Consider the following 13686-nt stretch of genomic DNA (forward strand, 5'->3'; position numbering starts at 1 on the left):
GACGCCTGGTGCTCTCCAGGGCCCCAGTGTTCTGTGCCCCAGGCCCCCAGCATGGCGTGGACGTGAAAACCTAGAGCCGAGTCCCTGAGCAGTGCTGCGTGTTGGTACCGAACGGGTATCTGGGGGTCTCAGCTGGGATCGCACGCAGGGCGGCCAGCCCCTCTCGCTGCTTGTGCGGCTGCCATGACACGTCTGCCGTGATCAGAGCTAGTGTGGGTGTGTCTGCCCGAGCAGGGGGTCCCACCTCCAGCTCCAGACGTAAATGTGCCCTAAGTAACTTGCCCAAGGTCACCTGGGAAGTCTGTGGTGGAGAAGGGGATTGAGGCTAGAGCCCTGCCGGCTGGGATATCCTCCTTTCCTGGACCGGGAAGAAAGGCTCAAAAGCCAAGTGGAGAAGGAGGCAGCGTTCTCTAATGGTTAGAGCAGGCAACTGGAGTCAGGACTGCTGGGTTCTGTCCCTGGCTGTGACAGTGTTGGTCACTGCCTCAGTTTCCCCATCTGTAAGAAGGGGATGATCACCCTAACCCACCAGTGCTGGGAAAGGGACTGTGAGTTCATTAGTTAATTGGCTAACATGGGTGTGACGAGAGCAGGTGGGATGGGTTGCAGCGAGGCCGATGGCAGGACAGGGTGTTTGCCAGCCCTTCCCCCAGGCTGGGGATTGATGTGATTTTATCACTGGGAGCTTACAGCCCAGGGCCTTAGCATGAGACTGTCCGATCCCAGAGGGGGCCCCACGGGCGCAGGCTGTGGGGGGAGAGCCCCCCTGGGATGGGGTTTCCTGGGACCCAGGAGTGGGGCTGGCTGCCGAGACTGTAACCCCCTGCCCTGTTTGCAGATGGAGCCCCGGAACCTGGCCCTGGTCTTCGGCCCCACGCTGGTCCGCACGTCCGAGGACAACATGACGGACATGGTGACGCACATGCCAGACCGCTACAAAATCGTGGAGACCCTCATCCAGCACGTAAGTGACAGGTGGCCCCTTGCTTAGCCCCGTGCTTCACTGGGCAGGACGGGCCCCTGCTGCCCTGCTCCCCGCACGCTCTGCTGGGCAGGACGGGCCCCTGGTGCCCTTCCCCCGCCTGCACTCTCCAGCACTTTACTGAGCAGGCTGGGCCCCTGGTGCCCTGCTCTCCCTGAGCAGGGTGGGCCCCCGGTGCCCTGCTCCCCTTGTTCTTTGCCCGTCTTACCAGGCTGAAGGGAAACTTCCCTCCTTGGGAGTCGAACGTCAGTGGGTCGGGGTTGGACTTTTCTGCACAGTCGGGATCAGCTCCCAGTGCGGTGCTGGGTGTGTAGGGTCAGACAGCAGGGGACGGGTGCCCAGGGCTGTAGGCCAGGCTGGAGTGGGGGGGGGGAGGGGGTGCCAGGCTGTGGGGCGGAGAGGCCTGCAGAGACAGACTGGGACTCGTGCATTCGAATCTCCGTGCCAGGCGGGGGCGACGCGGGAATGAATCTGGCAGCAGCCGGGCGACCTGGAGCTGGTCACCCCCCCTCCTCGCCTCCCTTGGCCCCTCCCTCCCCCCCTGAGATGTTGTACTGCAGTCCTGCTGTGCTCTGACCCTCGTCCCCTCTCCTTGCTCCCACAGTCGGACTGGTTCTTCAGTGACAAGGAGGACAAGGGGGAGAAGGTGAGTCCCGGGTGGAGGGAGCGGGGGGTTGGCTCCCTGGCCACCGGTGGGCACCTATCCCAGCCGTGGGAGAGCTGCTGTCCTCTGGGGACAGCCGGTCCCCGATCGCACCCCCTGAGCTCTGCATGCATGGTCTTCACGACGCCAGCCTGGGGGCAGCCTCTCTCCTGCACCCTGCTGGAGACCCCGGTGGGGGGGAGACCAGCTGGTTCCCTGTGTGTGAACAGTGCCCCGCTCTGCCCGAGGCCAGAACGCTGAGCCCCCGGGGAAGGACCCTGCGAGGGTGAGCAGCTCCCCCTGGGGGGCTCTGTCCAGCACTGCCGCCCTGCTGGCAGGGCAGGGGGCACTCGGCAGACAGAGCGGAAGGGAGTCAGGGGGCTGGGCCCAGGGGCTCCTCCGCTCACCACTCTCCCCCCGCTGCCGTTCCAGACCCCTGTGGACGAGAAGGAGGCGCAGTCGGTGCCGAACATCGAGTACCTGCTCCCCAACATCGGGAGGACAGTGGTGCCAGGGGATGCCTCAGGTGAGGGGGCACGACCGGGGGGGGCAAAGGGGAAGGCTCCAGTTGTGGGGCTGTCAGGGCTCAGCTGGCAGCACCGGAGAAGGAGTGACCTCACAGGCAATCCGCCTCCACAGGAGTTACTGGGCCACTGCTCCTGGGCCAGGCCAGGGCTCTCCCCATCAGGCACCCCCGCTGGGCAAGCTGGGGATCCCCCTGCGGGAGCCTCCTCCCTGGGCACCCCCAGCACCCCCTCCCTGGGCACACCCCTCCCCGCAGGATAGCTGGGGACCGGGGCTCCCACCTGCCCTAAGTGACCCAGGAGCTGCCCGGCCAGTCCCTACAGCAGAGCTGCCCGTCTAGCAGCGGGCACAAGCCTTCCCGGGCAGGAGGAGGGGCATTTCCTCAGGCCACGCCCACTGCTGAGGATTGGGTGTGATGGAACAGCTGGCACCGAGGAACAACAAGGAGCCAATCACTGGCCACGGGCTGGTTACCAACTGCTGTTGGGCTCCCCCTAGTGTTACTGCTGGGAAGTGCTGGTCTAGTGTCAGTGAGTTCCCCAGGTCCTCTCCTGTGTATACTCCCTGATAGCCGCTGTCCCCGAGCCCCCCGCGGAACAGTCCATCAAACCACAGGGCTGCCCGTTGTTCCCTCACTAGCCAGCCAGCCCCAGCAGCTCTGCCACGGGTCTGCCTCTGTCCGGTGCCTGGTCCCTCCCCCCCCGGCTCGAGCTGCGCGTACGGAGCGCAGCCGCTTTGAAATGACATTGATTCTTTATGCTCTTTCTTAAACGTCTCTCTGCTGTCTTCTTCTCCCTCCTCCTCCTCCTCTTCCTCCTCCTCCAGCGGATCTCCTGGAGCTCTAGAGCGGGTACAGTGCTGCTGCTTGGGTGCATTGCTCATGCACTAATTCCGTCGGGCGATCGTGCGAGAGCGGGTGCAGGAGGGGAGCCGCAGCCCTGCGCCATCCCCCCGGGAAGAGCGCCCCCCGTCCCTATCCCACTGCGCTGGCCGCAGCGCACGTCACCCCGTGACCCACGTGGCCTTTCTTCGGCCATGGGCAGGGAGGCATGCCCCCCGGTACCCCTTTGCCCCCCCGGAAGGTCACGACCCCCAGCTTGACACCCCCTGGTGTGATTCATCCCTCTTGCACCACCATTATAGTCAGAGGATGAATGATCTGGACCCTCCCCTCCCCCCCCACATTCACCCGCAGCTTTGGGTACACGAGGGCCCTGCCTCTGACATGCAGTTTTCTCTGGGCATTGCTCTGTGAGGGAGCACAGGGGAGCCCCTTGCCCCTCTGCCACCCTGCCCGCCCGAGAGCACCCACAGCATCGGGGCAGAGGCCTGCTGGTCCTGGTGCCCATGTCCCCGGTGCTTGGCATCAGCCCACCCGAGCCGTAGCTGGGCGCAGGGGGAGCCCTGCCAGCCGGGTTCTGTGAATGCCAGGGGCGCGAGCCTGGCCATGAGAGTGGGTGCGGGGGATTCCTCTGGAGTCAGATCAGCTGGTGCCACCCACCCCAGGGTGCTGAGGTCATGGGTGGGCCCTTGGGAGACCCCCATCCCTCTGCCTGTCCAGGGTGCAGAGACGCCCCTTCAACCCTGGGCCTCTCCCCTCTCTGAGCCTTCCCAGTGGCCACTCAGCCCAGCCCCCTCCCGGCTGCGCCCCCCAGCCCCACATGACCCCTGCGCCCCCCAAAGAGCCCACGCTGACCCGCCAGCCCCCATGGTTCACAGCAGGCTCTTCCCAGTGGTGGCTGGCTGCAGGTTCAGGGGCTGGGATTCCAGATCCTCCCAGGGGTCAGCGTTCCCCTCCTGGCCCCCCCTCTCATAAGCACCAGCCGCGAGTCCCATCCCTCCGCCGGGGGTGGGGGCGGTGATTGTGTTTGTCCTTGTGCTTCTCAGTGTGGTGGAGTGGGGGCTGGCGCGGTGGGTGCATCCTCTCCCCCACCCCCCCTTTAACCTGCTTGCGAGACATTGCAGATTAACACACGGTCCCCGCGCGGCCCTCGCCTGTGCATTCCTTGGGGCTTGCCCCTCCTCCGGCGCAGCGAGAGACCTGGGCTTGGGCTCGGAGCAGGCAGCCCGTGGGCAATACTGAGCCGCGTTGGCCCTTCGCCGCACACGGCCCCGGGGGTCCCTGGCTGCTGGGAATGGGCGTCGCTCCCTGACTTCAGATGGAGTTTCCACCACCAGGGATCTGCCGGTGGTCCCCCTGCTAAAAATCTCCCTGCTGTAGTATGGGGGGCAGGCATCGCCCCTGGTGGCTGCTCCCAGCTGTAGGAGACCCCTTCTTTAGCGCCAGCGGTAGGAGCTTGTGCCTTGGCCCTGCAGGCCGTGAGTCTGAACCGCACGGAGGGTCGGTGATACGTGTGTGGCCGCGGGGATCGGTGCAAAGGGGCTCTAGTGTAAATGGGGATTGGGTCCCTCTGGGTCTAAGCCGAGCTCAGTGGACACGTCCCCAGCATCAGAGGGGAGAGCTCCCCCTGTTTGCACTGGGGCGCATGAGCGCTGCATAACCCGGCCTGGGGCCTCCCCATCCCCAGGGGGAAAGCCCAGGTGCCAGCAGAGTAACTCGTCCTGTGTTCTCCCACTGTCCCCTTTCCCCCCGTCCGTCCATCCGTCCTGGGCTCGTGGCTCCAGTCCGTCAGCGCCACTGGCAGCACCCGTCCGGCTGCTGGGTGGGTGAAGGGGGCTCCGGCGACTGGGTGTTTCCCAGCTGGGCCTGGGTCTTTTTTTTCTCGTTTCCTTTTCTTTCCCCCGTGGCGGTGGCCGTTCTTTTCCCCCGTGCTGCGATTAACCCAGCGGTTGTGTGACCGGGGCGCGCGGGTCGCACACAAATGGACAGAGGGACCCAGAGATCATTGTAGGCTGTCCTCCTGGAAGCTCCTCCCGTGAGATCCCCAGAACGCTCCCCCCCCAGTCTGGGGGAAGCCCCTGCCTTGAGGCACATGAACCTCCATGGCTAGGCCGGCCGGAGCTGGGTGAAAATTTGTGGTTGAAACTTTTTTTTTCTGGCATCGGCAGCACCAGAACATTGGACAAATTCGCGTCAGTTTTGCCAAATTGTTCATTTTGAGGGCGGAAAAATAAATCTGACGAATCCTTTCCATTTGTCCCTTCCAAATGAGTTTTTTCTTTAAATAAAATTTGAGGAAATTTTGAAAAAAAAAAAAAAATCAAAAATGTTTAAAAATGGTCAGAAATCGAAACGTTTGGTCCGGCCCGAAACCAAGAGCTTTGGGGACTTTTTGCAAAGTGCCCCAAATTCCGCTGTTCTGGCGCCCCTCCCGACAGCGACCCCTGGGCCTCGTTAATTTCCCAGCCTGGGCGCCCCACTGCCAGTTGCTGGAGCAACGTGGATGCTGATCGTGCCGTTGATTAGAGCCACACGTGGAGGGAGAGCTTGGGGATGCCCTTGAGAAACGTCCCTCTGCTGTGATGCCCGCACGCCCCTAGCCCCCCCCCCCTCCGCTAGCAAAGACCTCCCCCGCCCACCCTAATCCCTGCTCTGTCTTTTGCGTTACAGATTCAACCAATAGCGGCTCTGCCAAATCGAAGGTGAGGACTCCCGTGTGAGGGACTCTCTGAAGGCTGGGGGGTGGTTCCTGTGTGTGCTAACATCTCCAGCTTTGCTGGGTCTCGGCCTCTGGCCCAGCGCAAAGGGCAGGAAACGCAGGGTGGAAATTCGGCGTTTTACCCATAAATCCTTTGTGTGGCCCTTCCCACCTCAGTCCTGGGCCGTGCTGTCCTGTCCTCCCGAGAGCAGCCAGACGGGCGGGTTCGCGGGATTGCCAACTCTGTATGAGGAAGGGAGGTCCAGGGGTTTACTTGGGTCTGATGAGGCAGGAGAAAGCTTCAAGGTGACCTTGCAGGTCACAGGATGGTGGCATGGCCCAGTGGGTAGGACCCTGGCCTGAGAGTCAAAGACAACTGAGTTCTGTTCCTGGCTCGGCCTGTTGTGTGTCACTGCTCTCTCTCTGCCTCAGTTTCCCCTCTCCCCCTTGTCTATTTAGATCCTTTTGGGGAGGGAGGGTCTTGGCCAGTTTCTCCGAGCAGGTCTGCCCAGCCGGGCCCTGATCCTGACGAGGGGCTGTGCATGTCTCTGCAGTAGCCAGAATTCGAACTCTGGGTCACTCGACATATGTTTCATGCCGACCCGTGACATGGTTCCTAACAGGCCCCTTCCCAGGAGCTCTCCTTAGCATCCGTCCTGGTGGTTCTGCTGGCTCCACGGGCTGGCTGGGACGTGGAGGAGTGGGAAGGCACGTGCAATCCTGTGCCCTGAGAGATGGCAGCCTCCATTTCCCCAGAATGCACTGCACCACTATGGGACAGTGGCCTAAATATTTCCCAGAATGCACCACAGCACGATTGGATGCCACCCCCGATTTTCCCAGAACGCACTGCTGCGGCAGGGCGGCTGTGGCCAGGTCGGTGGCCTGAGCGCTCGGTGCGAAGCTGCCTGGGCTCGGGGGCCGGGGAGGAGCCGTGAGCAGCAGGGACCGGGGCCGTGGCACTAAGCCGGGTGGTTGTCTCTCCAGCAGGGCTCGGGGGCGCCCCGGAAGGATCAGTACAACAAGGAGCTGCTCGCCATCTCCTTCATCGCCGCCGTCAACCGCAAGAGGAAGAAGCGGCGGGAGGCCAAGCGTTTGGGGAGCAGCACGGACGACGACTCGGAGCACGAAGCCACCAAGGGCACCAGCAAAGGCAGAGCCGAGGAGGCCAGGGGTGGGGGTGCGGAGGAGGAAGAGGCCAAGGGGCCGGGTTGCGGCGTGGCCCCCGGAGAGCCAGGCCCAACGCGCGACGCTCCGAGCCGCCGAGCGAGCACAGAGGAGCAGGCGGGACCGAGGGAGCCAGCGCCGGACGCCCGGTCCATCGTCTCGGGCTATTCCACCCTGTCCACCATCGACCGCAGCCTGTGCTCGGAGGTGCAGTCGGTGGCCGAGAGCCGAGGTGACGAGGCAGACGACGAGCGCAGCGAATTCAGCCACGTGGAGACTGACACGGAGAGCAGCTTCCTGCTGGGGAGGGCGGGGCCGGGCGCCGGGCAGGGGCCCGAGGCGGAGAGCGGCGAGAAGGAGAAACTCGCCCGGGCCTCCTTCAACTCCCACCGGCTCATCCAGTGCGACACGCTGGCCCGCAGAAAGCTGGCGCGGCCCCGTCTGGACAGCGAGTCGTCCACCAAGGGCAGCCAGGAGTCCCTGCAGCCCCCGGGGGCCGGTGGGGAGCCGTGGGGCAGCGGGGCCCCGGCCAGGCCCTCGCTGACGGAGCAGATCCGCCTGCGTCTGCGCGGCTCGGCCGACGACATGCTGGCCGTGCGCCTGCGCAAGCCCCACTCCCCGGAGACGCGGCGCAAGAAGAGCTCCTGGAGGCGCCATACGGTGGTGGTGCCCGGCGGCCTGAAGGACCTCAACTTCAACGAGTGGAAGGAGCAGCAGACGCCGGGCCAGGGTCCCCCCATGGGTCCCGAGCTCTGCCCCCCGGACACCGGCGCCTCCTGCAGGGACCTGCACAGAGACGACAAGGACTCGGGCCTCAGCAGCCTGGAGTCGACCAAGGCCAGGCCCTCCTCGTCCTCGGCCCTGAGCCACCAGGGCGGCGCCGGTGAGCAGCTGCACAGTAAGGGCCCGGAGGGGAACCCTGGCGACCGGGGCCCGGCTCCCACCCGCGCAGCTTCTTTCCGCTTCCACCATTGTCTCTAACCCCCGAGGCCTGTCTCTGCTTCCCCCCCCATCTCTCTCGCCCCCTGTGCTGCCGCTTGTGGCGAAGGCTGAAGTCCCCTCTCTGGGCGGTTCCACATCCGCACAGAGGTTGGAGCGCCCCCTAGGGGCCAGCAGCCACTCGCCCTGATTTTGCCGGCCTTGCCCCTTGAACGTCCCTTGGCCTTTCTCACGGGGCTCCCTAGGCTGCCGGAGACGCCCCCGGCCGCGCTGCCTGGCTGGCGCTCGGGCGCGGTGTTCATTGAACGACCCTCCCTTGGTTTGGGGATGTAATCGTGAGTCTGTTTGATTTGTCTTCCTTTTTAAGACTCCCCCACCCCTGACGTTGCCAGGCCAGGCCTGGGTGGGGGATTGTCCGCAGCTCGGAGCGTCCCGGCCTCGCCACAGAGCCGGGATCCCAGCCCTTTGGGTCCAGCCTGCAGCTGGGATGGGCGGGCATGGCGTACCCACAGGATGCACTTGGCCTGAGACAGGCAACCCCTCCCCGGCCTCCTGGCCTCCCCCAGCACATCTCCCTGCATGGCTGCGGGGTCCCTGAGGCTGCCAGATCCGCTCCACTGTCCCCCGGATGTCACGGGGGGAGCGTGCGTGGCTCTCGCTGCCTCCCCCTTGGTGGGGGATCCCACGGTTCCTGCGAAGGGCTGCTCCCCGCTGACGCGGGGAGTTGGGGGCAGGGGAATGGTGCTCCGATTTCCATGAGACCATTGCCAGCCCCCCGCTGCCAGCCCCCAAACCTCCCAGCAGGAGCTGGTGCCTCTGAAATCCTGCCCCAGCTCTGGCATCACATCACTGTGCCCCTCCCCCTGCCCCCTCGGCTCAGAGAAAGTGCCCCCTGGTGTGCAAGGAACTGCTGGGTGGCTTTGAACAGAGGGTCCCTGGCACCCCAGTCCCGCCCGCCCCCAAGAGGCCCTCCCTTTCCCAAGCCGGTTCTCCCACCCCGGGTCAGTCCAGGGTGAGCGAGGCGGCTGTGGAATGGAGACAGGAGGCCGCGCAGACACAGCGCCCGCACGTGGGCTTTTCTCAAGAGCGTGAGCGTTTTTCCGCTGGCCCGTAACACTGGCGTGTGCATGTGTATGCACATGCACCATTCAGGTCTGTGTGTGTGCACATGCGTGTGCACCAGTCGCCTGTGTGTGTGCACGTGTGCACCAGTTGCACCTGTGTGAGTGCGTGCATGTGCACCAGTTGCACATGTGTGTTCATGTACACCATTTGCACATGTGTGTGTGTGCACGTGTGTGCTATGGCTGTGCCCCATGGAGCACGTGCCTGTGGTGCCCTTGTGTCCAGCCTGATTCAGTGTTGGGTAATTGGTAGATGTAGGTGTGGTGGCATCGTTGGCACCTGAGCAGGAGTGTGTGTGTGTTGGGGCTGTTGGCACGTGCTCAGTGACCACATGCCCGCTGGCACCAGGTGCGGGGTCCACTCGCGTGAATGCTGGGAAATGTCCCTCGTGCCAAGGGGCCCTTTGTTCCCCAGCCCCTCCCCTGTGCCAGGCCGCGCCAGGTCCTACGCTCTGCCAGGGAGGAGGTGCTGTTGTTTGCTAGCCTCAAAGCCACGGGGGAAGAAGCAAGAGAAGGAGCAGGGGCTGGGGAAGCGTAGGAAGGGGGCCCAGGTCATGGCTGGTTCAGTGCTTCCAGTGTGGCAGGGAAACCCAGCCAGGGAAGCAGAGCTACGTGGGCCAGCCAGGAACATCCCGGGAGGAGGGAGGAATCCTGGCCCCATTGCAGTCGATAGCCCCACCGGCATCACTGGGGCCTGGAGCTGAGCCCTGAGCACTCGGCAGCTGCCCTTCCTCCCCGGACACGACCCTCAGCTGCTCTCTGCGGCCCGAGGCCTCCTGCCCCTGGACAGGCGGGTTCACAAAGCTCACTGAGGTTAAGCCGCCCGGTGGGACTCGGGCACTCCCAGGGGAGCGTGGGGGCATCTTTGGCTGGGCAGCCCCCTGGCTAGCAGGTGGAGTGGGCAGCTGGGGACGTGAGCGTTAGGTGACACCCCCAGGCAGGTCGCAGCCCCTTTGAGAAGCAGGGCGGGGAGGGGGGTGTGAGCGAGCGGTGCGGGTGCACACAGGACACACAAGTGGCACTGCAGAGAGCAGCCAGGCCCAGGGCCCGTGGCAGCGACGCTGGGAGAACGCACGGCTCACGGGATTGAGACTAGATCTATCCTGGCCGCTGTCGAGTCAGGCCCTTGCTAGCAGCGCCGACCGGGGAAATGGCCCGGGGTAAACCCGTAATGCCCATCGCGCCATCCGGCCCCGAGCCTGTTTCCAGCCGGGTTGTGGGCAGCCCAGTGTTAATGCTCCAGACCCGGTGCCGTGTGGCTGCGAACACAGCAGGGCCAGTGCCCCAGGCGGTTTAATCCTAGTCCCTACCTTGCACAGCCCGGCTTTCAGCCCTACCAGCTCGCCTCCTCCCAGGCCCCCGCATGCCCAGGGACAGGCCTGGCGTGTTTGTGTCTCACAGCCCAGTTGGTTCCCAGCACTAACTGGCTGCCCTTTGCCCCGCACCTGGGTAGAGCAGCTGTGGCCAGAGCACAGAGAGAACTGGGTTTGAATGCAGGGCTTGCCGGAGCCCGGAGCGTGCACACTTGCTCTGCATCGCCCTTGGGATGCACAAGGACTGGAGCATTCAAACCACTGCGACAGGAATGTGTCCACCCTGCAAACCTCCCCTCGCCCACCCCTGCTGGTTTCACCCAGGAACTCGTTTGTGTTTTGTTTTCCGTCACACCGCCAACGTCCCAGTGCTTGTGCCACCCGCCCAGCTGGGGGCACCGGTCACGGCCTTGCGTCTCAAAGCGCTTTTGCAACCGATGCAGCCGCCTTGGGGGCAGGCCGCAGCAGCTGTAACAGGGTGCAGGGTTCGGGTTAAGGGAGCCAATGGGAACTGGTGAGGGTGCTGCGGGTAGGTGAGGCTAATCTTACACAAACTGGAATTTGGCTCGTCCTGGCAGCCTGTCTCTCGCTACAGACATAGTGCCGTGGAAGAGTTTTGAGTCCGTCGCACGCTGCATTTCTCAGCGTCAGGAGGGCCGACACTGGCGTGAGCTCATTCCTCCCAGGTAACTGGAGCCAGGCAGCGTATTAATTCCATGCACAGAAAGTCCCACTTTCTACCAGGCAAGCAAACGTCTGTCGTCCTATGCAGTGGTTTATATTTTTCCTCTTGAAAATGGTAAACTGTGTTTTCATGCTGCTAGATTGTGGCTCCCTTTTAGTTTGAAATTAAAACCACCCCCCCCCCCCGCCAAATCCAATGCACCCGTCTCTGTGTTTAGAAAAAAGGCCAACTGCAGCCCCGTGCCAGGCGATGGTCTTACTGACCCAGGGGTACTGTCTCTGCAGCGAGCGCCCAGCTGTCCTCTACCACGCTGGGGCTACAAAATAACGCCACGCCGCGTCTTCCGCTTTGAACTGCCGCCATTCCAATGAGAGGCCTTGGGAGGATTTTAAAAATAAAATTAAAACAAAAAAAAAAAACCTTACTCCAGTTTCTGCATCGTTCTCATACTTTATGCAAATAATTGCTGTAAAGTTTTGTTGTTTTCATTTTTTTGTGTAAATACTGTCTTGAAATGTGTAACATATTACAAAGAATTTATAAGGATTTTTTTAAGAAGTTTCGCTCATTTAAAAAAAAAAACCCCAGAAGAAAACCACCAAGTGCTGTAACAGTGTTGAATTTTTAAAACCTTCCTGCATGTGTCATGTTTTTCCTTGATGTGTTGTAAAAGGTCAGACATATATATGGAATATGCAAAACTAAAAAAAAACCAACCCACCTGGTTTGGCCCTCGCCGCCGTACAGTTCTATATATTGGAAATAAACTGGCGTATTCAAGGAACAGACTTTCTGCTTTTATTGAATTGGTCCGTTGGCTTTTTAGCAACCGAACGTTCCTGCGTGAGCCAGGCAATTCCACCAGCAGGCGCTCGGGGGCGTATCTGACACCGTCCTCAGCAGCTGCCTGAGTTGGCGATGGGCGAGCTGGACCGTTGGATGGTGCATTACGGCAATTCCCAGGCTAACACTCGTGGGCCTCGTGCACCTGCTTGACTCAGGGCCTTTGGACAATCCCACAGGGCTGGTAATGTGATGGTGTCTCAGTGAAATCTCGTGACGTGGGGAAAAGGGGCAGAGCTCGGGTGAATAGGGCAAGACAATGCCAGGTCAGAGTTGATCAAGGTCCCGCACCTCTTGTGACTGTCTCTGCGAAAAGGGGGCAGTGGGGGTGCAGCTGCAATCCCTGTGAGCATCGTTATCGTTATTACTTGTCTTGCAGGATTACCCGGCAGCCCCAGTGCTGGAGCAGGGCCCCACAGCGCTAGGTGCTGTACAGACACTGAACACGAGGGCTGTGGGCTCGTTTGCACGGCCCCACTAGGCTCACGTTCGTACACTTGCTTGCACGCGAGCTGAGTAAATCCACCATACGGTGAACAGCTGGAGGGATTGGCTGAGTTGTAACTCGGGCGCTGTCTACACTAGGGGCGCTGTCGTGTAGATGCTTCTTAAAGCGATGGCCAAGTCCCCCCCCGCGTTGCTGTAGCAATGCCACCTCCCCAAGTGATGGGCGCTAGGGCAACAGGCATTTGTCCGACTGGGGGTTAGACCAGCACAGCTATGGGGCTCGGGGGGCAGAGGGGTCAGGGGGATTTTAGATGTAGATGAGCCCACACGCTGCTGCTTCGCCCTGGCCCAATACCTGCCCTTTCATGAGCCGGGGGCCCACACCTGCCTCAGTCTGTGCCCTAAAAACCTCCAAGGCCGGGCTTTGCCCCATGACCCCCCCCCCTTTCGACAATAAACATTACTCCAGGACCCCAGGAGGGGGGACTGAAGCCTGAGCCTCCGGTGGTGGTGCGGGGGGGCGTGCCTAAGGGTTCAGTGCCAGGCAGGGGCCTGTAATCTGAGTCCCGATGCCAGTGGCGTATTAAGGTCTAGGCCTAGGCTGGCAAATTTGAGCACCCACGGAGAAGCTCCCCTGCTCCAGCTCGTCGCCGCGTCCTGTTTCTCTCCCCTCCCTCCCAGCGCTTGTGCCGCGAAACAGCTGTTTCGCGGGGCAGGGAGGGAGGGGGGAGAAGGGGGAACGTGGCATGCTGGGTGAAGAGGCGGGGCCAGGATGGGGATTTGGGGAAGGGATCCAATAGGGGCGGAGTTGGGGGCGGGACTTTGGGGAAGGGGTTGGAATGGGAGCGGGAAAAGGGTGGAGTCGGGGCAAGGCGGCAATTATTTCAGGGCCTAGGGGCGGCAAAATCATTAATCCGCCACTGCCCAACCCCCAGGGCTAAAGCCTGCGGATGTCAGTCCTGGGCGGGCGTGCTCAGATTTCAGCTTCGGCCCCGGGCCCCAGCAAGTCTAAGCCAGCCCTGTCGCCCCCCCCCCCCCACCGCCCCGGTTTGACAACCGCTGCACTAAGGCCGCTACCACCGCTTGTTGAGGTGGTTTTATTAAGTCGAGCGGCTCCACCCCGGCACAGCTGGCAATGCGCTAGTGTAGCCCTGGCCTCAGTGGGGGACCCCAGCCTAGCGCTCTGCTCGCGCATGAACGCACACAGACCACGACAATCCTACCTGAGCGCACACGTGGCACAAGGCTCAACCTAGCGCTGACGGCGCCAGCCTCCTAGGAAACCTGCACCCCTTCAAAAGCCGAGGCGGCAGTGCCATTCATTACCTTGCGAGACGCTAACAGTCATGGATTTAATGACTGCAGCGAGGTTACTGGGGCCTTAGAATATGTTACCTACCCAGCCTAAACAAGCATAGACTCACAGGGACCGCAAGAGGGCAGCTAGTCCAGTCCCCTGCACTCATAGCAGGACTAAGT

At 62.3% G+C, this 13686-nt stretch overlaps 1 protein-coding gene across 1 annotated transcript in view; it reads left to right on the top strand.

Annotated features, from left to right (window-relative positions):
- Nucleotides 1–11701, top strand: part of ARHGAP23 (Rho GTPase activating protein 23) — a 67292-nt gene extending 55591 nt beyond the window's left edge. The window contains exons 22-26 of the mRNA XM_034755648.1: nucleotides 839–964; nucleotides 1587–1628; nucleotides 2058–2151; nucleotides 5662–5693; nucleotides 6680–11701. Coding sequence (XP_034611539.1) covers nucleotides 839–964; nucleotides 1587–1628; nucleotides 2058–2151; nucleotides 5662–5693; nucleotides 6680–7837 — 1452 coding nt within the window. The 3' untranslated portion in view covers nucleotides 7838–11701. The remainder of the gene's footprint in view (nucleotides 1–838; nucleotides 965–1586; nucleotides 1629–2057; nucleotides 2152–5661; nucleotides 5694–6679) is intronic.
- Nucleotides 11702–13686: the final 1985 nt, after the last annotated feature.

The sequence above is a fragment of the Trachemys scripta genome, chromosome 23 (assembly GCF_013100865.1).
Source record: "Trachemys scripta elegans isolate TJP31775 chromosome 23, CAS_Tse_1.0, whole genome shotgun sequence".
NCBI lineage: Eukaryota > Metazoa > Chordata > Testudines > Emydidae > Trachemys > Trachemys scripta.